At 39.1% G+C, this 27,683-nt stretch overlaps 1 protein-coding gene across 3 annotated transcripts; it reads left to right on the top strand.

Annotated features, from left to right (window-relative positions):
- The first annotated feature begins 1,398 nt into the window (after positions 1 to 1,398).
- LOC123747521 (beta-1,4-glucuronyltransferase 1) lies at positions 1,399 to 27,610 on the top strand. Of its 3 annotated transcripts, XM_069327627.1 has the most exons (8): positions 1,399 to 1,544; positions 5,113 to 5,273; positions 6,269 to 6,418; positions 7,274 to 7,429; positions 8,419 to 8,658; positions 19,414 to 19,941; positions 20,284 to 20,457; positions 22,931 to 27,610. In XM_069327627.1, exons 3-8 carry the CDS (start codon positions 6,341 to 6,343, stop codon positions 23,123 to 23,125), a joined length of 1,371 nt encoding a protein of 456 aa, XP_069183728.1. In that variant the 5' UTR covers positions 1,399 to 1,544; positions 5,113 to 5,273; positions 6,269 to 6,340; the 3' UTR covers positions 23,126 to 27,610. The 3 variants fall into 3 exon arrangements, with proteins under 3 accessions (XP_069183728.1, XP_045585694.1, XP_045585693.1); XM_045729738.2 differs by lacking the exon at positions 5,113 to 5,273 and having other exon boundaries at positions 7,301 to 7,429; XM_045729737.2 differs by lacking the exon at positions 5,113 to 5,273.
- Positions 27,611 to 27,683: the final 73 nt, after the last annotated feature.

Here is a 27,683-nt window from a genome sequence, read left to right as displayed (position 1 = left end):
CTTCTGGGGTGTGAGTTTTCAGTCATATATATGATGTATATGACAAACAGTTGGCTCCAGGACGAAACCTTGCGGTACTCCATTTTCCATGTATGACTGGCTGTCTTGTGAGGTGGGGATATTGGATGAGCTTATAGCTGGTTTTTGATCTACACTGTGTGGTCCTTCATACAGAATAGGGAAGCAGTACATTGCTGTGTATACCTAAGCTTGTTAAAAAGAGAAAAGACAATGATTGAGAGGAGTCTTGTAGAAACTGGTAAGAGTAATTATAATTTTTCCATGATTCAGTGCTTAACTCTCATGAATATCGTGAAGTTGTTGTTTAGTCAGAGTTTATTTGCTTTTTTTGTATTGAGGCAGCTATTTTCTCTCCTGATTCCATGTATGACTAACCATCCTGTGAGATGGGAATATTCGATGAAGTTATAGCTAGTTTTTTATCTACATTGTGTAATCTTTTATTTAGAATAGGGTAGCAGCACATTGCTGTATATACTTAAACTTGTTTATTTAAAAAAAAATCGATCTAGTTCCCTTGCTCCAATAATTTTCTCATATTATTTTTATTACCGAAGAGATATTACAGGATTTGCAAAACTAATAAATAATACACAGTGAAATAACGTGATATATAATAATTATAATTAATTATTATATATCACGTCATTTCATTGTGTAGTCCCCGTGGTGTAGTGGTAAGACATTCGCCTGGCGTTCCGCGAGCGCTTTGTCCTGGGTTCGTATCCTAGCCGGGGAGGATTTACTGGGCGTCAATCCTTAACTGTTAATCCTCTATTAACAGTAAAATGGGCGGTTGTTAAACGATTTGGCGGGTCGTATTCCGGGTAATATAGGACTAAGGACTTACCGGAAACGCTATGCGTGCTAGTGGCTGTACAATAATGTAAGAACTCTTGTATATATAAATAAAAAAATCAAAGTTTATTTCGGTCTTGCAAATCCGGTTTTAAATCCAGATGCTACGTAAGAACTAATTCCAATGTAAACAAACAACTGACCGAATTTATACAATTGTTTTCTTCGTTACAACATTTAAAATAATATTTATATGAGCAATTTGATGTTTTTAATTTCAATAAAGTGACTTATTCATTCTTTTTTTTTCTGAAAACACGAACACTATTATTAGTTTAAATTTGTATTGAAGGGGAGCAATCTCGGCCGGATGTCACACAAATCCATAGCAGCAGCATTTACGGATTAAATGTTAACATAATATTCTACCAATAAGCATTAAATAATTTAAATTACGCTTGATTTTATATTTATTTATGACTATTTAGCTAAGTTTAATTACTGTTAACACGCGGGATTTATATTTAATTATTGTCAACAATTGGAAACATTGTGTTGATATTTGAGGCCGCCATGGGCTTGGTCCGGACGTCAACGCCAGAGCGTCCAAAACACAACAAGAGGCTCTCGCGCAGTTCCCAAAGCTCTGCCCGTCTTTTAGCCTTGTCAGCTTGCCTGCAGGACTATTTCATGGCTCAGATCCCTCCCTCCCGCCAAAGATGGAGGTAAGAGGTGTGTCAGTTGCTGTACAGGTCTATGTAACTGGGCCACTTCTCCGCTGTATTTCTGGTAATGGATGGAAGTTTGTGTAACTTGTGTAAACATTGAGGCTGTTACATTGGCATTTAAATATTTCTAATCGTAAATGTCTAATATGAGTTGTATAGTTTGGTTAGTTGCAATACATAGCAGGAGGGACAGGTCTGTAGAGTTACCTAGGAGTTACTCTATTTCTCTTGGAATTTACATGAGGGACCACCATCTCACAAGTGGCCTTAACAAGGGCAGGAAGCTGGCAGTTTTATCAAAGGTCCCCCATTTGTCCTAATTATTTTATCCGACTGACTTTTTAATTCCTTCAGTGTTTTGGCATTTACGGCCTCGGCAGGTAAGCAGTTCCGAGGTTTTTTATTCCTATGCGTGAAATAGCATCTCCTGTTTTTCGTTCTACATTGTGGCTTGTTAAGCTTGAAGCTATTGCTCCTTGTTTGTGAAACATCTGGCCTTTTAAAGCAGTGGTCTGGATCATTGTCCTTGAAATCTTACAAGAAGATCAACGCTTAAGTCATTCAAAAATATGTGCCGAAAAGGAGGAAGAAAAAAAAGGTAACTGGATGGATGACACAGGTAGTAAAAAGAGCTTTGATAACCAGGCAGACCCTCTGGAGAAGGTATAAATCCACGATGAACATCATTGATTATGAGAGATATAAAAGGGTACTAAACTCGACCACCCAGGAAATCAGATTAGCCTAAAGAAACTATAAAAGAAAACTTGCCCAAAACATAAAGAAAGATCCTAAGTTGTTCTCTGCCAATATAAGAAGTAAAACCAAAACAAAGGACTTGGTAAGATACTTAAAGGATGGGCCTAACCAAGTTATAATGGACTATATAAGGGTAGCAAACACTCTAAATGAATACAGTACTATACATCAGTGTTCGCACTAGAAAAATTAGATGATATCCCATCGCCTACACAAATGTGATGGAGGTAAAGAGAATGAATTAAGGGATATACCTATAATGTGGGACATAATCAAGAAGAGCATTGACAACTAAAACACTTCAAAGCTCTAGGTGTGGGTGGGATTCAATGCAAAGTCAAAAAGGAACTTGCAGGGGAAACTATGCCTACCTCTGAAACCACTTTTCAGAAAATTTCTGGACCAAGGGATAGTTCCCATAGACTGAAAATATGCAAATGTCACCCTTATTTAAAAAATAAAAAAAAACAGAAAGAGCTCAGCAAAAAACTACTGTTTAATCAGCTTGATATCACATATCAGAAAACTGATGAAGAGAATCCTAAGGGAAGGAATCATTCGCTACCTCACATCAAACAATCTTATAAAACTGACGAGACGTGGCTTTGTTAAAAATAGATCTTGCCTTACAAACCTGCTCACATTTTTGGAAACAAAAACCAGCTACAGTACTCGGAAAAAGGACTTCTGGTGGATGTAGTATACATGGATTTTGCTGAAGCTTTTGATATGGTGAAAGACTTGCAAGGAAATTACAGGCACATGGAATAAATGGTAAAATATTAGAATGGAAGAAACAATGTTTAAACAAATAAAGCAGAGAGTCATGCTAAATGGAAATGAATCTGACTGGAGAAATGTGGTGATAAGGGTACCTCAGTGGTCCATTTTGGGGCCAATCCTTTTTTGTCATATACATCAATGACATAGATGAGAATACTGTATTACAAACCACGTCATCAGATTTGCAGATAACATTAAGATCTATGGGAAAGTGGGAAAATGAAAATATTGAAGCCTTACAAAGATATCTACCTAAGCTCTGCAAATGTTCAGAAGACTGGCAAATGCTTTTTAATATGGAAAAATACAAGACTTTACAAGTGCAGCATAACAGCCCACATCATAGTTACCAAAATAATATTACCCTGCAGCAGATTGATGAAGAAAAGGACCTTGGAGTAAAAGTTTACCATTCACTGAAAGTTGCACAACTGGTAGGAGCAGCAGTAAAAAAAACTAACCAAACACTAGGAATAATCAAATTACATTTGACTTTAAGGAAAAGACCATGGTGATTCAATTTAATAAATCTTTGGTTTGCCCCCACTTGTATTATTGTATCCAAGCATGGAGGCCATGTTCAGAAGGACATAGCTCCTTTGAAGAAAGTAGAACACCAGGTGACAAAAAATAATTCCAGAACTAAGTCAACTTCTGTATCAGGGAACAGTTGAGGGACCTCATGGCTAATAACACTGCAAACCAGACATGACAGGGTGAATCTCATCAAAACCCGTAAAATACTTAACAATTTGGAGGATGCTGATCCAAACAATTTCTTCAATATGTCAGATGTAATACAAACAAGGAGCAATGGTTTCAAGCTCTACAGGCCACAATGCAGGACTAAAAACAGATGCTTTATTACCTACAGGGTTATAAACCCATGGAACTGTCTACCCTCCAAAGGGGGGACCTATGACAAACTGCAGGCTTTCTGTCCTCATTGAGGTCACTAGTGTTAGTTCCCCTCAGGTAAATTGTTCAGCACAGTATTTTAATAAGTATCAATGCGATCAGCCATATCTTGAGATCTTGAGATGATTTCGGAGCTTAGTGTCCCTGCGGCCCGGTTCTCAACCAGGGCCTCCTTTTTGTTACACACCCCCACAGGAAGCAGCCCGTAGCAGCTGTTTAACTCCCAGGTATCTATTGACTGCTAGGTAACAGGGGCACGAAGGTGAAAGAAATATTTTGACCATTTGTCTCCGCCTCCACTGGAGATCGAACCCAGGACCTCAGGATTACGAATCTGAAGCACTGTCCAGCCATGCTGTCGTGTCTCATTTACATTGTTAGCCTTATGGCCCTCAGCCATTCCTGGTATGATAACTTAGTTCTGGGATCATTTTTGTTGCTAGATCTTCAGTACCCTCCAAAGTAGATATGGCCTTCTGAAGATGAGTTCTCCAGGCTTCAATGCAATAGTCAAAATGGAGGAACACCAGAGATGTATATAGCTGAATAATTACCATCTTTTCCCTTCAAATCAAAAGTTCATTTGACTATTCCTAAGATTTTTTTTTTTTACTGCAGCTCCCACTTGTACAACTTTCAGTGATTGGTGGATTCTGACTCCAAGGTCCTTTTCTTCATCAATCTGCTGCAAGATAATGTTAATTTGGGGGCTTTGATGTGCATTGTTATGCACATCATATGCAAGGTCTTGCATTTTTCAATAATAAAAAGCATTTACCTGTCTTCTGACCATATGTAGAATTCATATACTGTAGATCTCTTTGTAAGGTCTCGATATCATTTTCACTTCCTAGTTTATCATAAATCTTTGTATCATCTGCAAATTTGATGATGTGTTTGTAATATTCTCATCTGTGTCATTTATGTATATGACAAAAAGGGTTTGCCTCCAAAATGGAACCTTGCTGTACTCCATTCACCACATTTCTCCAGTCAGATTTATTTCCATTTAGGATGACCCTTTGCTGACAATCCTTGGACTTGATTATCCTAGTGTATTGTTTCATATTTTAGTGTAGGATTCACATGTATGTTTTTGTTCCAGCTTATTGTGTTGGCTTGGCTAATTGGGTGTTTCGAGCTGCATGTACTCAGGGTTTTCTTCTCTGTGTGCCTGTTAATGCTTCCCTTGCACAGCCAGAGTTCCCTTCTCCGGTGTGTTTGGGAGTTACCGTGTGAGACCTGGCAAAGTTTCTGTTCACTCAGGTATGGACATGCCACATTTTGAAAATGAGTTTTGAGGCTGGGGACATGACAAATGAGCTAGATGTGGTTAAATTTTTTTGCAGACATGTTCATTTGGTAGGTGTCTATTATATTATAGGTTGAAACTAAAATTTTGCTAAGTGAAATTAGTCTGCAAGGTGTGGGAAATGCATCCTGGAGGCATTTCCAGTTGTAATGAATTGGGATGGGTCCCAATTAGTTCATTGAATCGAGGTTGTGCTATACAGTGGCACCTTGGTTTACGAATTTAATCCATTCCAAGAGACGGTTCACACACCGAAACAAATTTTCCCAAAAGTAATAATGTAAATTGAATTAATTCGTTCCACACACCCAAAAATATTAACTTACAAATATATTTTATACAGAATACTACTCATTTTTTTTTTACAGTATCTTACCTTTATTGAGGACTCTTGTTGGCGTATGGAAAACAGTGAGGAGAGGGGGGGGGGGGGAGGAGAGGTGTTAGTGTTTGGAAGGGGAATCCCCTTCCATAATAACATCAAGCAGTGATGATATATCTGAGTATTTTCTCTCCAACATTTTGCAGACATACCACTAGTACCTGGTTGTGGCTCACTGCTTGCTTGTCTTACTAAAAAGTGTCTATCAGTCTATAGACACTTGTTTTTCCTTATGTTTTAGCACTTGCTTGTAGTGAGACATCACATTGTCATTAAAAAGACTAATGCAACGGCCTGCTACAGCTTTATCTGAGTGAGGCTTTTTCAGCAAAACTTTACAGTTTTGGGTCATTCATAAACCGGGGGTCCACCTTACTGTACAGGTACAGTATTTGTAATCCTCGGTTCCATCATCTTCTGCTTACAACTTTTCAGAAATATTCTTACTGCTTTATACTAAATTCATGTTGTATCATTAACCACTCTCATAGTATTATTGTACATATCCTTTATAATGATTGTATTAAGTATCATAAAATAATTTTAATATTTATTCCTATTCTACAGACGATGACTGACATAGGCGACTCAAACTCCTGACCGCGGCATGAATTGGTGTCAGATGTATCGTTCACGGGGATGTTTCCAAGGTGTCTTTCGAGTATTGTGTCATGGCGCTCTGTGGCCATTTTAGCAGTCATTGCAAGTTTGTTGCAGGTGTGATTTTATGCATCACATTTGGTATAAATAGTTTATAAGACACGATAAAATATTGTAATTTCTTCACACAACCGCTCCCTTGGTTCACCAGCTAGTGATCATATGCCATGCCTTTTGGCATATAATTTGCACCTGCACATTAGATGTACCAGTATTTTACAAGGATATTTTTTAGAAAAAAAGTGTTAAATATGCTTTACTATACATTTATTGAAAGGGAATTTAAAACATTGCTTCCCTATTACTGTGTTCTTTCCCATTCTTTGGATAGGATGCATTCTTTATCAATGCATCATATCTGCAGTAAAATACAGTAAGATACATACATGGGATCAGATGTAATGCTGGATCAGATATAGAAAGGTACATAAACTTGATCAGATGTATAAAGATACACTGGATTAGATGTATGTAGATGCATATGTTTGACAGATGAATACATATACATAGTCCAAATTAAACTGAGCTTACATTATAAAAATGTACCTGTAAGCTGTGAAGATTATAAATCCTTCTATTTAAAATTTGTTTTATTCATAGCAGTCACTGTAATGCATATCTTATTACACCATAGCTTGACCAGGTTGTTTAAAAACATATTTTTTCATGGGATTTGAAGTTCAAATAGTTGCAATTTAACTTGCATTATTTGTTTTTAGTCCAATTAATATATATAATGTGAACATGGCATACATAAAGAAACCTAGTTCAACATATCATTTATACAATTAGCTATTGCATTTGCCCTCCATACAGAATATATACTGTAGTGTATGCAAATTAATTATGTACTTGTACATACGTAATGGTACAGGTATATACACGCAAAAGTTAGCTCCATTTCGTTTGCAGGTGACCAATGTCGTTCTCACACGGCAGCTCAAGCAGAAGCAGTTGGCTGCAGCAGGAGCAGCAGCTGGGGAGGCGAACTCAGGCTCCGGATTGAAGGCTGGGCTCAAGGGTCAGCATTCTGTGTTCCGCAGGCGGAACTATCATCTTGGGCAGAAGGTATCGCGCTCGGTTCTGGAGTGGCCATTAAGGGTTCTTTATTCAGTTGTGAGATGGCTGTAAAGGGTTCTGTATTGTTAATTTCTGGGGACACTATTAAAGGCTGTTTTATTATTCAGTTTTAGAGACACTATTAAGGGCTTTTTATTGTTCAGTTCTGGAGAGACTATTAAGGGCTCTGGATTATTCAATTCTGGGGAAATTATTAACCATTAAACAGCTTATCTAATTAAAGTCCTACATCTTGATATGCAAGATATAAATGGTTGTCCTTCTGTCACTGTTGCATCCTTATTCCTTGCTAGCAGGATGTGTGTGTTTTTAACAATACAAAATATTTAGAATTAGAAATACTGTACAGTATCTAAGGAACACTGTTACAAAGAGTGGAGATGATGATTCCTGAATATACAAGGAGTCAGTAAAAGAGTGGTCAGCAGACAATGAAGGTACGGTAATTTTGTGTAGAAAATGCCTAGCCAGTATGACTATGAAGTCCATAGAAGGGATATGAGGACAAGGCGCTGGCATATGACAGAGAAAAGGAACGGTGCCCAACCACTTGGGCTGGCAGCGATCGAATGGCACCTGCAAGAAGTGAAGTCATCACCGTTATGACCAGCCCAAATGGTTGGGTAAGTGACTGAAGGTTGCTCTGTCTTTGGAAAATGGCCTTGATACTTATGTCTTCTGCATAAATTCTTTATTCTCGGACAATACTACCTGTAATTTTTTTTTTTTTTTGTATTCCTTGTTTCCTCTGTTTCTCTGTTGTTACCTTGCAAATTTATCTGTCTGTCCATCTTGTTTGGTATGCTGATATGCAGCATCTTTCTCTCCCCTCCCTCTTGGTTGGTAAGCTCCTACCTAGCATCTTTCTTCTCTTTATGCTGGGCTGCTGCTAACTTGCATCTATCTTTCTCTTTTCCCTCTGTCTACTTATGAAAATATATCAAATCATTACATTGAGAATTACCATTTAACTACAGTTTTCAGATGACCACCAGGCAATATTAGCTCAAATTGCTCACTGGAGTGTCCTAGATGGTTCTGGGGAGTTCCGAGTATCGGTTGGTGTCCTACGAGGATCTGGGGCAGAAGTCAGCCAAGACGAGAGATTAAATGGTAGAGATGAGGACACTGCACCAAGCACTCATGGTTTGACCCTGGTTACCCAGTGCTCTCTTGCTCGACTTCACCGCCTACCTCCACTGGCAAAACATTGGCAGGTCTGTTAATGTACAGTACTGATGTGATATTGGCAGGTTTGTGGATGTAGCTAAAAGTAGGCACCCAGCCCCATACAGCTGAAAATATAGGAAGTGATGATGGTTTCAGACTGGATGAATCAAAACCTCATCACTTTCATTATTTTCAGATGTGTGGATTAGGTGTCTAATTTTTACCCACTTTATTGTGACTTGCTGTATGCATGTGCTGGTTAGTATTGTATAAATGTTTGGCCACATTTGTGGTAAGAAAACCTTGCTTATGGTCATAACAAATGAAGCAATTAAAATGTGAATTCAAGAGCCAACCAGGTTCCTCGTGTTTACTAATTGAGAATAACCCAAATAAGGAGGGAGTAGCTTATTACAGTACAGTACTATATTTTATTACATGTATAATTTTGAAAAAAATTATATAAAAAATGCTTAACTCTTGTCTTATTTATTTCATTGTCAGTGCTCTTTGGTTCACCTACAGTTAGTCATAATGAATGACTTATGATATTTTTAAAGATGGGATTCTCCTAGTGATTTCTGGCCTGACCCAACCACTTGGACTGGTCGGTACAGCGACAGCCTCGTTACTTGCAGGTTGTTGCTTGATCCCTAATGTTCCAGTTGATTGGGCACCAGTCCTTCCCTCTATCATCTCACAGATCCTTGTCCTCCTATCCATTTCAAATGCTATATAATCATACTGACTTAACCCTCAAACCGCTAGGGGCCCAAATGGAATTCACACCCACAGGCGCAACCAAAAAAAAAATCCAAAAAATTCTTTCCTCTTATAGAAGTGTTCATTTTTGTTCCCTGATCACGGAAAAAATAACAAAAAATCGTAGGTGGCATATTTTAGCTGCAATAGGGTAGGGAAGTGTGGCAAAAAAGGGGCGTTGGCAGAGCCTTCGCCAGACGAGGTCTACTCCGCCCGAGCTGTCAGACGGCAGTTGCCACAAATATATTATTACCTAATTATTTCAATGACTCTGATTTTTTCTTAGTTTTTTGCAGTAATATTATTCCATACAGTGAATTGTGGTATATTTATATTATAAAATGTGTGAACCATCGCTGTACTCAAAATTATGGTGTGCATATTAGTGATTCAATTATTATGTTCATAAAACAATAAACAAATAGTTTTGCTGTTGTTACACTATATACACAGGTTATATATAAGTATTTGCATGTTTTGTACACCATAACGCACTACTAAGTTGATCTTTTGAGTCAAAAAGCAACGAGGAGTGACTGCCAAACACCGGCGAGCCACTCACTGCCACTCCCTCCCTCAACACCACCTCACTCACCCTCATTCACCTCCCACAATACTCTTTCTGTATTTATTCACTATACACAGACGTTATATATACGTATTTACATGTTTTGTTCACCATAACTGTACATCTAAGCTTGTATGGTGAGTAAAGGCCACAAAGACGTAGCTACTCACACAGTCAGCTGATCGGCGGCCGCTCTCAAGGCCAGACGCACTAATATTTGTCCTCCAACAATATTGTTTGTGGAATTTATTATGCTATATACACACATTATATATAAGTATCTACCTGTTTTATTCACCATACCTGAACAAATAAGCTGGTATGGTGCCCAAAGACCATAGTGGCCATCAGTAAACAACATGCCAAGTCGTGCAGACGATGCTCCTCCCTCACCAAAATGGCGGCTCCCAACCTACTCCTCTCGCTGTTATCTCACACTATACACACGTTATATATAAGTATCTACATTTGTGTTCACCATATCGAACCACTAAGCTGGTATGGTGAGTGCAGTCAATAAATGGTGGCCACACACAGTCAGAAAACGACACCACAACCCTCCCTCCCACAGCCTTACTCCTTCCTCCATGGAGCACAGTACAGTGCTAAATATCACCACAATCCTGCTATTATCAGAATCCTGGTCAGTTTTATCACAGTCAGGGGGCTTCAGTAATACTATCACTGCTAAATAATAGCAGTATCATTTATATTATGGTATTTGTAGGCGAGGCTGTGGTCACAAGCTGAACAGCGGTGTTGTGAGCTCGTGCTACGTGCGCCAGCCTTGGTGGCTTGCTCAATACTGACGCTGTAACACCCAAGAATGTTGGCCTGGATTTTTTTTCTAGGTGGCATCTGGCAACTATCGGTCGTGGCTGTACTATAGCTGCTCCTATCCCAGGCGGGGCGTTTAAATTATAGCGCTAGACACGAAATCATATATAAATGATGTGCGCGGTTTCGGTTTTGTCACTGATATCATTTATATATGATATGCGCGGTTTGAGGGTTAAAGCTAGTTCAACAACCCATGTACCATTTTCATGTTTACGAATGATCTCTTGTTTTGCTCTATGTGTTATACTCAAATTCTGTCAGTTGAAATGTAACCAATCACAGGCAAGTAGGCCTCTGACGTCATGCCAGACAGAGGAGCATCAAGCATGCTCCCAGCAGCCTCAGTTATCCTCACAGACTCAGAGTAGAAGGACCTCGGCTAGGCAGATATTTACCTTGCTATCTCAGTCAATAAATATATACAGAAGCGACTACTGAGTCTACATTCTACCCGAACAAGGCAAACGAATACTGGTAGCAGCAGTGGGATCCAGAAATTTTTTTCTGGAAGCAAAAGTTCCAGTACCCAGCATCGCCTCGTGTTCCAGCCAAAACCGCCGCCACCGCCACCGCCATAAGCCGCCATCCTGCCACCCACGCATCAAATATTGTGCCAGACCGGGGTCCTGCCATCAACCACTACTCCAGGCCAACGTTTCAGAAGTAAGGGTCAATATTTTCCTGTGAGAACGCTCACTCATCAGTGAGGAGGAAGGAAGCTTCCCGCGCCAGCCATTTTTGAACCTCGCGCCACCACGTGGGAACCACCTAGTGCAACCACCACCACCACCGCCACCCAAGCTGACAGTATCAAGCTTCGTGAGGGTGCAAGCTACTGCAATCGTCGTCAGCCATCGTCGCAAGTATCAACTGGTTATTCCATCGTCGCAATATTGTCGTCGTCAGAATTTATCTTCGTGCCTCTAGCCTGAACAGTGTGGGGTCCCTGAGTCTCGCGCCACCGCCGCCAGGAGCGCTGCCGTCGCATCCAGTTTGTAAACACGCCTCACATGGGCCTCTTCAGATCTTCACGACGCTTCTCCTACTTTGGCTACTGGTGATCCTCATAAATTACAACCCTGAGATAAGTAATTGCTAGTTGAGAACAACGTGCCAAGTGTTAAAAAGTGACTTATGTAATAATTCCCATAATATCCTGTGAATTAACCATTCAGTGACTTGTTAAATATTGGAGCTGGTTCAGTACTGCACTCCCCACAGTTTTCCTGTGTGATTTCAACATTCCTGCTTCTTACAGTAATTTCATTGAATTTTAATTGTTCTCCTAGAGTGTTATTGGTAAATTCAAATTCCAGTGAATTAAGAAATCCTTGTTTTAGTAGCAGTTAAGGATTTGTGCAATATAATTTTTTTTAATTTCTCCAGACCTAACTTGAAATTTATCCTTTAAGCATTTTATTTTAAACTTTTACCATAGGAGTTATATACATTCCTGTGTCCAGTTTATGTGCTACATCCATATTTCTTGCATTGCCACTTGTTGTGTTGAATCTTTTTAATGAAATTTTGCAATTGCATTTCCCAGTTTTTATTCTAAATTGCTGTGCTTAGTCTGGTTTAATTAATTTACATACATCTAATTCCAGTCATTTTTTTAATGAAAGATTGCTAAATTTAGTTTACAATTGCTTGTTCTTGATTATTTTCTTGCCTAGCCCAATTTAATAATTTTATTTCTGCCATTTTTACTTTAGCCAAGTTGATATTTTTTGTGTTTATTTTTGTGTATACTATTTCTGATGCCAGGTGCACTTAATTATAATCTGCGTTCAAATATTACTTCCACGGCTGTGACAATGCCTACCACTGTTGAAACCCCTTCAGAATCAATGGGAACAGTTGCTCGTCCCAATGGCCAGAGATCAGCTCAGGAAATGGCTATTCCTCTTTTTGCTGGGGAATCGCGTTTATTAGAATCATGGTTTAGTAAGGTTGAAGCGAAAACAGTTGCACGTTTTTCTAAGCCTACTGATGCCGAATACTTAGCAATTGCACGGTCAGCCGTGGACACAACCAAAGGTGATGCACGTTTTGTTGTTGATGAGAAAGCCATTGTTAGCCTCCAGTCTTGGCCTGAATTTAAGGATTTCTTTCGCCGTCGCTTTGTTAATAAAGGAGACCTTGACCCATATAGGTTAGTCAAGAAAATTGCCAATGCCACCATGCAGCCTGGTGAATCATTTAATGCATTTACTAGCCGTCTCGATCAGTATCTGTATGCCTTAGTTTCTGCTATGAATAATTCAACTTGGTTAGATAAAGACAATAATCTGTCCCCTGAGGCTATGGCCAAAATGATAGCATTTGGTACTTTAATGCATTTTGCCCCCGAGCATACAAAACCAATCGTTGAGCAACAAAATTTTGGTGTTAAACATGAAATTGGTGAAGTGTTTGAGGCTATTAACAATGCCGCCGATAAACTAGCTCCCCGAAGTGCTCAACTGTTGCCACCCTCTGATGCTGTAAATGTAGTTACAAGTTCTCAGCATCCTCCCACAAATTCTCAAAACTCTTGGTCGCAGAAGCGTACCCATGCTCGTAGCCCCCAGTCAAATTCGCCGCCTCATAAAATGCCGAAACGCCATAGTCCACAACCATCCACTCCCTCATGTTGGCATTGTGGTAAGAGTAACCACCTTGCAAGGGACTGTTGGTCCGCCCCTAGATCATCACCTCCTAGACAATTCTCTCGGCCCCCTCATCAATCTAATCATTCTAGGCTTCCATATTGCACGTACCATAAACAAGTTGGTCACCACACTGCGGATTGTAGAGCTAGGCAAAGGACATCTCCACCTCGTAACTCCCATGGTCAGTCTTGGCGAGGCTCACAGCGTCCAAGACATTATCAGAACTCTCGTAATTACAACTCCCAGCCCAGCTATAATGCAACTTCAAATTATAATGCTCAGTCACAGAATGCTGGAGCTCAGAATGTTCACTCCATGTCGTCGGGAAACCCCCAAGGCCATCCGCTAACCAATTCAAGCTAGCCAATCCTAGTGCCCTCCCTGTGTATTCAGTAGCTACCCAAAATAGATTTGGACACTTGACAGAGGAGGACACTGACTCTAGACCAGTTGTAGATGTTGACGGATCCACAGTAAATTTGACACAAACAAGACACAGATATCCCAGACAACATAAGTCAAAAATAGTAACTTGTCCAGTCTCAAGTGATGGTCCCCTTGTATCAGCCATTGTACATGGTAGAGTTTTAAAAGTTTTTCTTGACTCAGGTGCAAAAATTAATATTGTCAAGCCCTCAGCTCTTAGAGACATTGAAAGTAAGCACCCTACTATTTTAAAACAGTCACACATACCTTTTCTAAGTGGTATTTCAGGAAATAAAGTAAAAGTTCAGGGTGAAATTGACCTCCCACTCAAGTTCAATGATGTCACATTGTCTATAACATGTTTAGTTGTTGACATTATTCATTTTCCTGGAGACATTCTCTTAGGTCTGTACACCATGATTGATGAAAATATTGCATTGTTTCCCCATCGTTGGAACATAAGTATCAAAGACCATGTCATACCCTTGTGTAGCATGTACCGACAGGGCCACGAGTTCAACCTTCAATCAGATTATGTTAATTTTGTTGACACCCGCCTTGCTAGCGTAGGTTTGTCAGATCATTGTCGTGGTAGCATACCCGAGAAAACAGGCACTCGATTGAAGCATAGTAGTTGTGCAGTTGTTAAGGAGAATGAGTATCGGGACTTTCTGGAAGGGGACGCCCTAACGGATTCTCGTTGTCTCGCTCGCCTGGCAGCTTCCATCTCTGAAGTCAGTGGTTCCACGGCTACTGACACTGTGCTACACCCTCATTCTCTCACCAGAATAAGAGTTAAGGTTCAGGGAGTGCCTGAGTTGTCGGATGTGATTGCGGAAAGTGAAACATGTAAAGTGAATGGTACATTTGTTGAACCCTCCTGGCACACAGTGCAGGATGGTACTGTCTCACTTTTTATCGCGAACACAAGTAATGCCGATATCCATCTCCAGTCTGGTACCCATGTTGTAGATTTTGCCCATTACTCGTTACCGGTGCGAGTTGTGGATGATGTCTCCATGGATCATACTGTTTGTACACTCACACCAGGAGAACAGGGATCTCAGCCAGAGGTGCAAGCGCAACACCTCAGTCCTACTGATTTTCCTGACTCTGTGGCTCAGCTTTTGAAAATTTTGAACAAGAATAGAGCTGTTGTTGCTCTACCAGGAGAAAAATTAGGTCTCACTCCTCTCATTACACATAAAATTCCCCTTGAACAAGGAACTACGCCTATTTATGTACCAGCTTACCGTCTTCCCCATTCTCAGAGAGCAGAAGCAGATAGACTTGTAGAAGAAATGTTACAGAGTGATGTAATTGAATCGAGTAATTCGCCATGGAACGCTCCATTGATTCTTGTACCAAAGCGAGATGGGACTTGGAGACCTGTAATCGATTATCGCAAGCTTAACAGAGTAACAATACCTGATCGTTTCCCACTTCCAGTTCTAAATGATTTGTTGCAAAGTATTGGTCGAAACAAAGTATTCTCAACGTTAGATTTGTTGCAGGGATTCTGGCAAATCCCCCTTGATGAGGAAAGTAAACAATTGACAGCCTTTAGTACTCCCAATGGTCATTTTCATTTCAAAAGAATGCCGTTTGGTTTGCGTAGTAGTCCAATAACCTTTTCACGGCTCATGACAAATCTATTTCGTAGATTGATAGGAAGTACGCTTCTAGTTTACCTTGATGATCTCATAATCATGTCGCAAGATGTTCAGACTCATTTCCAGAACCTTGAAAAGGTACTTGCAAAGCTCGCTGAAGCTAATTTAAAAATAAAGCTTGCAAAATGTTCATTTTTAAAGCAAAAGATTAATTTCCTAGGTCATACAGTTACACCTTCAGGTATTACATTGAATGAATCAAAAATTATTGCTGCCCGTGATTTTCCAACACCTCGTACCGCAGAAGCCGTAAGACAGTTCACAGGTCTTGTAGGATTTTATCGTTCATTTATTGCTGGATTCTCTATTATAGCCGCTCCGCTTTACAAGTTGCAAAGAAAAGATGAACCCTTTGTTTGGGGAGAGGCCCAGGATCAGTCATTCAAAAAACTCAAAGCAGCCTTGATTTCGTCACCTGTCCTTAGGTATCCAGATTTTTCTAAACCTTTTACGTTGGTTACAGATGCTAGTGACATAGGTCTAGGTGCTGCATTACTTCAAACAGAAGGTCACAGAGATCACGCAATAGCTTATGCTAGCCGTACTTTATCTAAAGAAGAGAAAAATTATAGTGCAACAGAACGAGAAGCCTTGGCAGTTGTTTGGGCACTTAAACATTTCAAGGATACAATTTATAATTACCCAGTTCATGTTCTTACAGATCACCAACCATTAATTCCCTTGTTCAAAAATAAGAATCCAGTTGGAAAGTTTGCTAGATATTTGCTCACAATTCAAGAATTCAATCCCACATTTGGATATATTCCAGGAAAGCAAAATGTTGTAGCCGATGCGTTTTCTCGACACGTAGCTGCGATTCAGTTAAATTACCCAGCATTAGATGCTACAGTAGTAGAAACGGAACAAAGACAAGACCCCATATGGGCACCCGTCATTAAATTTTTGACTAAGCAAGACACTCGCCCGATTCATAAACCGCCAGTACCATTGAAAGAACTAGTTATGTTGGACAATTTACTGTGTAGAGTAGTAAAGCTAGGGACAGCCCCGAGGAAATGTTGTCAGTTAGTTGTTCCAGCTGTCTTGGTACCAACTGTGTTAAAAATTATCCATGATGCTCCTGCAAGTGCACATCCAGGAAAGGATCGTACACTCCAACAAGGTCGATTGAAATATTTTTGGCCAAAAATGGCTAAGGAGATTGCTCATTATGTTGACAGATGTTTAACTTGTTTACAGCACAAGGGACATGTTTCAGGACCTAATCCAATTCAGGTGTACCCAGCAACTAAAGCTCCTTGGGAACGAATATCGATGGACTTATTGACAAATTTTGCGGAAACAGAGAAAGGGAACAAACATTTGCTTGTAATGGTCGATAATTTTTCACGGTTTTGCGAACTAGTTCCTATCCCGAACAAAACAGCAGAAACCATAGCCAGCGCATTCCATGACCAAATAATTTGTAGATATAGTATGCCTAAAGTAATCCTTTCAGATAATGGACCAGAATTCAGTAATAGTATTCTAACTAGCTTGTGTGATTTATATAACATCAAAAAATGTAGCATTATGCCTTATCATCCGGCAAGTAATGGACTAGCTGAACGTACTAACAGGAAAGTGTTAGATGCCTTGAGAGTCACGTTGAATTTTGATAACAACAATTGGGATGATTTTATACCCTTAATTCAGTGTGCTATAAATTCTTCAATTAATGTTTCTACTGGTGACACACCTCACGCTATTCTTTATGGTACAGATAAGATCCTCCCTAATGAATTGATTAACGTACCTCCTACTCCCTTATATAACGTAGATGATTTTGTTCAAGTGAAGCGTAGACAAATGCAACTAGTATTCAAGAAAATACGAGAACAACTGTCCAAAGCAACAGCCGAGTTCACTCTAGCAAGGAATGCACGAGCTAAACCCAGTAAAATAACTATTGGATCTGTAGTAATGATACTTAACCAACACAGGTCTGGTCCTATGTACAAGTTAACTAAGAAATTTTTGGGTCCATATAAGGTAATCGAGCTTATTAAAGGTAACAAATACAGACTTAAGAACTTGTTAACAGGAGAGTATATAAATGAGCATTTAGACCACATGAAGTTAGCTAAAATGACTGTTGACGAGACTGATGAGGAAGATGACAATGAACTTACCCAGACAGATACTCCTACTCGGACACCACCTCCTGTGGTTGACAGACCACTGGATGTTCAGCAACCCCATACTAGCAATTATAATCTTAGATCTAGACCTCTCGTTTCAACCGTGCACTCACCACACGTCCATTGGCTAGATGTTAACGAGGATATCTCTCAAGATGATAGTTTGTCACATGAAATTTCATCTGTTCCGGACCTTCAGTCAGAGCCAGAGTTGTATAGTGCTCTGGATGAGCTAGGTGTAGATATCCGCAGAATTTATAATTGAATGCACTCTACAGTTATTCTGTTTGTTTTGAAAAAAAAAAAAGTAATTTGCAGTATTTCTACCACATGTGTCTTATTATTACCATTATATATAATGTATAGTTTTTCTCAACTTTATTTTGTTATAAATTAGATGCCATTGTTAAGTCTACTACCATTTGTATTTTTACAGTGCTTGTCATAAGAGTTATTATTGTTCTAGCAACCACATTGTGGCCAGTGAATCCTGACTGCTATCACGCAGATGTTAGTCTTCTTGATCCAGGTCTTGTATATGCTTGTAAATATATTGCACATTATATATATTGTACATTGGTCTTGTAAATATATTGTATATTTCGAAAAAAAAAAAAAAGAGAAAAAAAAAAATTATCTATCTTGAAATTCAATTGTGGTTGTTAGGTCAGAACTTTGTTCTATTAATGTAATAATTGTTTAATTTTGTATGGTTTTCAAGCACATGCCATTGACACATGTTAATAATTTTGTTTAGGCAATACCTTGGGTTGTATTGTTCATATCTGATCAGTAGACATACACATGTTCTTAATACTCTGATTTAATCAAAGCATTGTTACCATGATTTTCACCTATTATGATGAATTTTTTTTTTTTGGTGCATATATGCCGAGTTGTTTGTATTACGCACACCTGATCTTCTTTCAATGTTTTATTATGCAAATTTCACATGTAAGCCATTATTGTATGCCACCGAGGTCCTTTCAGTATCATTGTAACTATATAGCTAGCCAGAGCTTGTCGACAAGGGACGTCGACTTGGTAGCGTGTCCGAGCGGTGTTATACTCAAATTCTGTCAGTTGAAATGTAACCAATCACAGGCAAGTAGGCCTCTGACGTCATGCCAGACAGAGGAGCATCAAGCATGCTCCCAGCAGCCTCAGTTATCCTCACAGACTCAGAGTAGAAGGACCTCGGCTAGGCAGATATTTACCTTGCTATCTCAGTCAATAAATATATACAGAAGCGACTACTGAGTCTACATTCTACCCGAACAAGGCAAACGAATATATGGCCATCCTCACGTGTTTTCTTAGGTTGAACCTTATCACTGACTTTCTTGGGACCCATGGCGTGATATATAATAATTTCTTTTATGTTCAAAACCCCTCAAAAAACAAAAAACAATTAAATTCTTCACAAAGAATTCATGCGTGATTGTCACTAAGCGGGAGGAACTAGTAAACTGAAGTATGAGCAATCGTGCCACCAGGAACCACACGCTAGGTCGTCCATACGTGTATCAACAAACTACATAACCCGAGGCAAAGCTCATAAGCCAATTCACATTTTACAAAGAAATTTTGATTCACAAAATTACGAAGAACTCATAACCCGAAAAGTTCGTAAATAGGGGGCATTCGTAAACCGAGATATCACTGTACAGTTGAATATTATGAATTTGGCCTTATTGATTATTTTGTTTGGGATCCTAATTATGTTCTATTTTTCCAGGGTCCAATCTCTATTGCTGTATTTGCATTGAGTGGAGAGGTGCAGGCTGTTGTCCAAACGTTCCATTTGTTACGGAAATGTTATCCAGATATTAAGGAGAATGTTACATTTAGTCTTATCTTTCCTCTGAACTCCCCCACATCTCCGCATCTCACTCCCACCGCAGACACTACTCCTTGCGATAAAATATTCTCCGAAATTCAGCAAGCCAATTATGACTTCAAGGGAGTGCAGTACCCAAACAACTTGCTGAGAAATGTTGCTCGTAAAGCTACTAGCACACCTCTGATGATGGTAATTGATATTGATATGACTCCAAGTCTGGGTCTCCATGACTCATTCATATCATATGCTAAGGAGAAAGGCTTATTTGGAGAAAATTCTGGTGAGGAGAAGACAGTGTGGGTAGTGCCAGCCTATGAGATCAAGGAAAATGTGGAGATACCAAAAACAAAGCAGGATCTGCTAAAAATGAAGGAAAATGGTATTGCTAGACCATTTTACCAAGAGCTATGTTTGAAGTGTCAGGTATGTGGTCATGGCACACAACAGTGTTGTGGCAGACATTTTCTGTTTCTACATATTGTCATGTTTCTGTCATAAATTTTGGTTTACAAAGAAATTTTATGTAATTTGTTTGTCCAGTCTTAAACATTTACATGTTTGAAAGAAATAATTTCCAATTTGATTGTTTAGCATATTGTTCCCTTTACTGGCTAACATGGTTAAAAGCTGAAAAATATAAATTATCAAATATAGTAGGCATCCTGCAGTCTCGGGATGCAGGATGGATATATATTGTACTGTATTATACTGTACTTACATTGATAAAATAGTGTCATTTGAATTAACTTTGAAATAATTCTCTAGCGATACACTGACTATGCAGCTTGGGAGAAGAATAAAGAAGTGAAGGAGGGTCACATAGAGCCACTTTACGAGGTACTCTGGCAAGATCCCTGGGAACCTTTTTACATTGCCAAAACCAGCATTCCACCCTACGATGAAAGATTCAGGCAGTACGGCTTTAATAGAATTAGTCAGGTGGGTATCATTTTATTGTGTTGACACAGTGTTAGCAGTAGAAGGTAAAGCATTGCTGCTTTACCTTCCCTCGGGCAAATCTGGGAAAATGACGACGTAATGATGAATCAACATTAAAAATGTTGATCAAAGAGAAAATCGGTTGGAGCCATGAGGAGGATTCAAACCTATGTTCTGGGTATTCCCAATCAGAGGTATTCCTCTGCCTGAATACCCAAAGCATAGGGTTGAATCCGCCTCATGGCTCCTCCTGATTGTCTTGTTGATACATCAAGTTAATATAATTTCATCGTGCAATGTTGATCAAAATTTATTTGAGCATGTTTTTCCCAATGGTACAGTAATTAAATTATGGTATTTAACCTTTCAAATGCACATGTCAATCATGGATGATTGCACCATTTTTTACAACACTACACAAGTCAAAGAGGAATGATTTAAAGTACCACATAAGATTTATAAGTCCCACATGAACACAGGGCTCACATTTGCTTCATTGGTAAACAGACGCCATCTTGAAAAAAATCGTGGGTACCCCTCCTTGGTGTGAGAGCCACAGTACTGTACTGAGAGGGCAACTCCAGGTAGTGCATGCTGGAGGAGCTCATAGCGAAATGTGGAGGAATAAATCATCGGGACGAGTAGGATCAACATGACTGAGAACAAAATACTTAGTCCAAGTAGCAGGACCAAAGCAAGCCTGGAATGTAGTAGATTGGGAAGGAATCGTACAAGTGCAGAGGTGGCAGCGCCGAGCACCCCCAGTAAGAGAGGGGGTAAAAGGCACAATTGTTACGAGAAACGGGGCCATGCCAGGTGATGAAGTGGTCACCACTGGTGGCTTGGGGCTCACCCTGCCACAGAAGTGGGAGGGGAGCAGAGAGAATCAGGAAAGCAGCTGGGTCAAGGCCCAATGTAGCGGGGGCTACAGAGCCTGGCCTTCCATCACAGTCCGACTTGGGGGCCTGGTCGCCCACTCCATGAGTCTGATAAGTTAAATGAGGGTCAGAGAAAGGCATAAAAGCAAACAGGTACAAATTTCATCCATGAATAAGCCCCAATACTCATCATGGAGCATCAGTTAGAGAATAGAACACCCAATAAGAACACTTGGGGCTCCCCCAGGGGTGCATCGGGAATTTACACCCTGCAATCGCCACCTTAAGAATTGTCAGTCCATTGAGATCGGGCTCAGCGATGAAGGCAAAGTTTTGACAATAAAGGTGTTTCCCTCGCTCGACAACGTCAGGTACTGCAGTTCAACAGGTAAGAGTGTGCGCCTCCCCAAAACCCGGCGTCAAAACAGAAGACATCTGAAAGAATATTTAAGAATGGTAAAAGGTCGGCAGGAAGGGAACAGTCAGAAAGGAGAAGAGATGGGGAGGAAAAATGAAACATGAGGAAGAGCAAAAAGTAACCAGCAAAATTAGTGAAGACAGCAGCCAGAGCATGAGGCTTCAAATGGACAGAGGACATGCTGTCCCAAAGAGCATCACGCTCTGGCAGCCGCCCACCAAGCCTCATCTTGACGGCAACAGGCTGGAAAGGGAAGGGGACCATTTTGGAAATTGTCTTGTACATTGTTTCACTTCCAGCCTGTTCATACACCACTTGTGCCCACTTGGTCCTTGGACCACATTCTCACCTTTATTTTGCTTTGTTTAGTGTCCTCTTCTGTATGGGGACTCTTTTTCTAAGGCTATTTTCCTGTTGGCACTTGCCTCCAGTTGTAGAGTTGGAGCTTCATGCTCTTCTCCAAAGGCGTGGTTTTTGATCATTTGGCCCTGGTGGGTGTTACATTCGTCTGCAGCTGCCTCCTACATTTCTGGCTAGGAATGAGTCGGCAGTCTTCCGAGGGTTACCGTGGTTGTAGATGGTTGATTTGGCCTAGGGTGCATTATGTACTGTGTCCAGTGGCGACTCTCCGCCATTACCTTTGTGCCACCAATTCTGCCTCAGTGGAGGCTTTATTGGTTGATCTTGTTTCCCTGTTCCAAGGGAACAAGGAACCAAGGTCATTTACTGAGTCCACCATCTCTAGTGGCTCTGATGGAAACAGAAAACCAGCAGCTTATCAAAGATCCCTCGATTATTCCTAAGGTATTTTTCCAGCTGAATCTTAAGTACTTTCTTGGCATTCATGGGTTTGGTGAGTAGGCAGTTCCATGGGTTTATTACCCTAGGGGTGAAAAGAATCTGTTTTGTGTCCTACATTTTTTGCTTGTTGATCTTGAAATTGTTGTCCCTTGTATGCATTAGGTGTTGGATAGTCACTAAAAACACCTCTGTCCTCCCAAAAATAACAGACAGATGTACATGTTATAAAAAAAATCTGAGTCTTTTCAAGTTATGTATTGATGCAGTAAATCAGGTTGTAAAATTAGTTTGATAAAGTATGCCTTTACATTAGATAAATTACTCTTGAGACTGTAAGATCTGGAGCAGAGATTTAAACAAATTTTCAAATTCCAAGGTGTGTGAGCTGCATGTGGCTGGATACCGGTTCTTGGTACTAAATTCAGCTTTTGTGGTGCATGAGGGTTTCAAGAGCACAGACGGCTTCCATAGTACCAAGGACATGGAGCAGGAGAAAAACCGCATTCTTTTCCGACAGTTTAAAGGGGAGCTGAAAGAAAGGTACCCAGAGTCCTCCAGAAGGTGCTATTAAGTAGTCAGGTTAGATTGACATGGCCAGTTGAGTGTCATTTAAGACGTTGATACATCAGTTGTGTGTGTTGGTTAAGGTGACCTGGATAAGAAACCATTTTAGATATTACAAAAATGTTATGAAACCTAATTATTTTGAGCTTTACAGGTCTTGTTTTAAACAGATTCAAATAAGACCTAATATGTATTTTATATTGTGATAGTCAATATACTGTGTATATATATATATATAAATTTGTGAAACATGTTCTATATATATTGTATATAATGCAAGGTCATGAAAATGTAATTTTTCTTTGATTCATATATCTTTAAATGTGTATAACTTCAACCTTCAGCTATCTATATCTTGAATTTTTTTTGTAAGTTTGATAGCTTTTGTCAAATCTTTTACAGCCATTTTGTAACCGCATATCCGCACTTATTCTTCAGTACTTGAGCACTTTAATTTATATATTCTCTAAGTACTCGGTCGTCAAAAATGTAAAAATTAATATCCTGTATAACAAACAATGAGACTCCATTCTAACAGTTTGCTGTTGCGGATCTTTTGGTGGACCAGATACTAGCCAATCCTGTCAGGTACTCCGATAAAGCTTAAGAATACTGTACAGTGCTCTCTGACACCTGGATCATATTGTTCCTGACTCATTCCTTACAGTAGGTCTTTATGTATCAGGAAAAACAGCATCAGTTTAATCCTGTGCAATTAACAGTTTAAGCTTAGTAAATTGTTTATAAAATTAAAATTATTGTATTATACATAGTACATTATTGTATTTTACATTGTCCCCTTCTGGACTAATATTTTTTTTTTTTTAATCAAAATTTTGAATGAAAATCCAGTGGGCAAATTTGATCCATCATTTAAAAGGATTCCTTACACTGTATTAGTTCAGATTTTCAAGGGAGTACTGTACATAAAAAAAATTTGTCGAGTGGTTTAGGTCGTACTATGAATTATGAACTGCGTTGGGAATGCAATATCAAAAATTTAAGATTTAGCAAAATATTAAAAATTTCTTCTCAAGTGGTTTTGGTATCAAAAGTCCCTCAGTTGCTTTCATAGTCAGTGCTTGAGGTCCACCCAAGGCTGCTCACATTACCACGGTAAATACGGATGGAAATAGGGTTATTGATTTATGGAACAAATTGCAGGGTAATACACGAGAGGTTGATGGATCTTATCAAGCATAGGTCAGACATTATATATGTATTAATGAGTTTGGGTGAATATAAATAGGAGCTTCCTTGTATGGGCCATTTAACTTTCTATAGTTTCCTTAACTTTTATTTGACAAGTAACTTTGCAAATAATTTTTGCCATGTATTTAGGGCATAAAAAGAGTGGAAACTATCTAAAGTTGTCTGACTGACTGCTCACTATAAGACAAAAGAACAGAATAGTCCATTCAGATGTAGACAATAATCTCAATAACATGGCTGAAGATTACATATTCTACCAGCAAATTTGAAAATAAGTGGGTCTGTCCTGGACCATTATCAAGTTGTCTGTTGGAAGAATATATGAAAGTCAATTTATGAGGTAAGAGTGTGAAATGATAGGTAAGTGTGTGAGATGAAAAGTGAAACAATGGTTGAATAGGAGTAAGGTAAAAGTGTAGGAATGGGTTTGAAATATGGACGAAAAAAAATAGAAGTTTGGGAATAAAGTAGAAATATAAAAATAAGGTCAATATATAAGAGAAATATAAATGTAGAGGCGCACAGTTGAAGTATAGGGAAAAAGAAACAGCAAATGGCAGAGGGAATGAGGTGAAATAGACAAAGAGATAGCAACATTAAAGAATGAAAAGAAAGAGAGCCTAGAGGGCCTAAAGCTAAGTCAGATCACATTTGTTAAGAAGGTTAGAGCATTTAAGCATGCACTGTGAAAGGGAAGAGTCGACAGCAACAAAGCCAGGACTAAGATTCACGTTGGGCATGTGGTGTATCGGAGCCAATTCGACAATACATTTGTGAAGAGTAGAAGCACAGATTATTTTATAAAATCAATCTATAGGATGATTAAAAGTCCTTAACATGACAGAAGAGAGCATTCATTGTGTCTGCAGACTTAATATTGTACTTCTTTTATGTTCCTTAAGTGTGTCATTCGTTGTACGGACAGTTTCACTAAAGTATTTGAGAGAACAAGAAGAACAGGAAAGAGAGTTAACACCAGCAGTATTGGAAACATGAGCAGCAGTATGAACCAGATTACTATAGATTGGTTTGCCGAAAGGCGAGTTTTATATTGACAAGACAAAGCAGTGTTTGTGTTGGAAACGGGTATAGGATGGAAAATTTCTTATAGCTTGAGATACAAAGAGAGATTTTAAAATCAAGAAACTGAGGGCCACAGATATGTAGGGGCCCAGAGGAAGAGGGAAGGAAAGGAAATCGTCAGGAGAAAGCACCAAGCCATTATGACTATATAGCACTTGGAAGGGATCAGGATAATGATTTCGGATGAGGGGAAAGAGGAAAAGGAAGACAAGAACACTTTTCTTAACAGAAGGCAAATGGTAGGAAAAGAAATGAATGTACCACTGTGCATATGCTTGCTGTAGACAGAGAAGCCAGACACAGCTCTGAACATGTACATCTAGGAAAGGAAGGAGGGAATTCAATTCCCATCCAACTTTCAAATTAATAAGAGCCAGATTATTAAGAGGAAAAAAAAAAGCTGGAAGAAGAGTAGTCGTGAGGCTGAAGAATAAAATTATCATCAACATAGCAATTGCAAAGAGAGAGGGATGAGTAGGGAGAAGAACAGTTTCAAAGTACTCCATATTGAGATTGGCAAGAACGGGAGAGAGAAGACAACTCAAGGTGAAACCGAGTGTTTGAGAGAAATTTAGGATATAAAACTCGCCTTTCAACAAACTAACACTTTGTAGTAATCTGGTTCACACTGCTGCTCCTGCTTTCAGTGTTGCTAGTGTTTACTCCATTTCTTGCTCTCATCTTCTCCAACACCTCATTCTCTCTGCCATTTGGCCTTCTGCCATTTCTTTTCCTATACTTCAACTGCACTCCTTTACTCTTATTTTTCTCTTATACTTAAATTTACCTTATTCATATATTTTTACTTTACTCCCTAACTTGACATTTTTTTTTGTCCATATTTCAAACCCATTTCTATATTTTTACCTTATTCCCATTTATCAACCTTCTCACATTTCATCTCACACTCTTGACTTATAAACTGACTTTCTCTGCATTTCTTTCCATCCCTCCCCTCCAATACATGGCTTGATAATGGTCCAGGACGAATAGAAATGTCATTTATTTATTTTCCAAATTTGTGGGTTAAGTCTCTGATCCATTCGATAACTCAGCGCACACATACAACAAGAAAAGGTTACAACATTTCTAGACAACTTGGCAAGGTCCAGGGCAGACCAAAACATCATCACTTTCTTTTCACACATGTGAGTTGAGTTATTAATTTTCATCTGTTAGTGTGACATATTCACTGCAATCCACTCAACATCCTTTGTAAGCAATCCTAGTAATCACTTGTACAGGATGTCAAGTGGATTGCTTTTTTTGTACAGAGTACAGGGATTGGTCACTCACTAATGGATTGAGATAAACTCTTCATTCACTCACTCTCTTTCTGTCACAATTGTATGGTAAGACCATTTGCAAAGTTACTTGTCAAAACAGGCCCAGTACAGCCTAACTGTGACCCGGGTGGACCCAGACCCTAGCAGGGCAAGCAGCTAAGGAAATCAACCTTAGAAATAAGTTTTATCATATGGTCCAATAAGCTAAAATAATCATGGCCCCCCAAAAAAAATTATATCATAATTATTGACGCATAACTGGAGTATAACTGGGGAGTTATAACTGGAGTTCTTTTACTTCCTAAGTTATCACATGCTCGACTTGTGATAACTTGGTCCAACAGGCTGTTTCTTGGAGCGGCCCGTAGGCCCACATATCCACTTCCATCTGGTTGGTCCGGCACTTCTTGCAGGAATGTGTCTGTCTCCTGAAGACACGCTTTTCCACTGCAATGTAATTTCATATAAAATGGATGAGAGATACATTCAAGTTGTGTTAAACTGTATTCGTACACAGTTTCAACAAATATTATTTATTTAAAATATAATTACTGTACATAAATATGTGCAAGTAACTTACCTGGTGTATCCCAAAACCTCCAAACATATACTGGTTTTCCCAGACATTGAGGTTAACTTTATGGAGATATTTAATGTGTGTGATATCAAGACAAACTTCTCATTTATCCATTAAGCTGAAGACTAAGACCTCAGTAGCAATTATTACTATTACTGAATATATTACCAATATACAAGACATTCAGATTACCATTTTCTGAAGTGCACTATGCAATGTTTTTCATACCAAAAATATTTGTTAACTTTAGGTTTTCATGGTACATGTTGAATATAATTTATGGATTACTATATAATAGCAATAATTTGTGTATTAAATAAAAGTTTATAATTCGGGTGGGAATTTTTTGTCCATTATTTATTAATGAATGACATATACAGTAAAATATTACATTTATTTTTTAATTT

This window comes from Procambarus clarkii, chromosome 20 (assembly GCF_040958095.1).
Source record: "Procambarus clarkii isolate CNS0578487 chromosome 20, FALCON_Pclarkii_2.0, whole genome shotgun sequence".
Taxonomy (NCBI): Eukaryota; Metazoa; Arthropoda; class Malacostraca; order Decapoda; family Cambaridae; genus Procambarus; species Procambarus clarkii.
Note: the sequence above shows the minus strand (reverse complement) of the source record. Positions and strands in the feature narration are given on the sequence as shown.

Excerpts from the sequence above, each read along its gene's own strand:
- LOC123747521 (XM_045729737.2), top strand. The coding sequence starts at position 6,341 with ATGTTTCCAAGGTGTCTTTCGAGTATTGTGTCATGGCGCTCTGTGGCC. Across the intron at positions 6,419-7,273 it reads TCATTGCAAGTTTGTTGCAG|GTGACCAATGTCGTTCTCAC; the intron begins GTGTGATTTTAT and ends TTTCGTTTGCAG. Across the intron at positions 8,659-19,413 it reads CACTGGCAAAACATTGGCAG|GGTCCAATCTCTATTGCTGT; the intron begins GTCTGTTAATGT and ends CTATTTTTCCAG.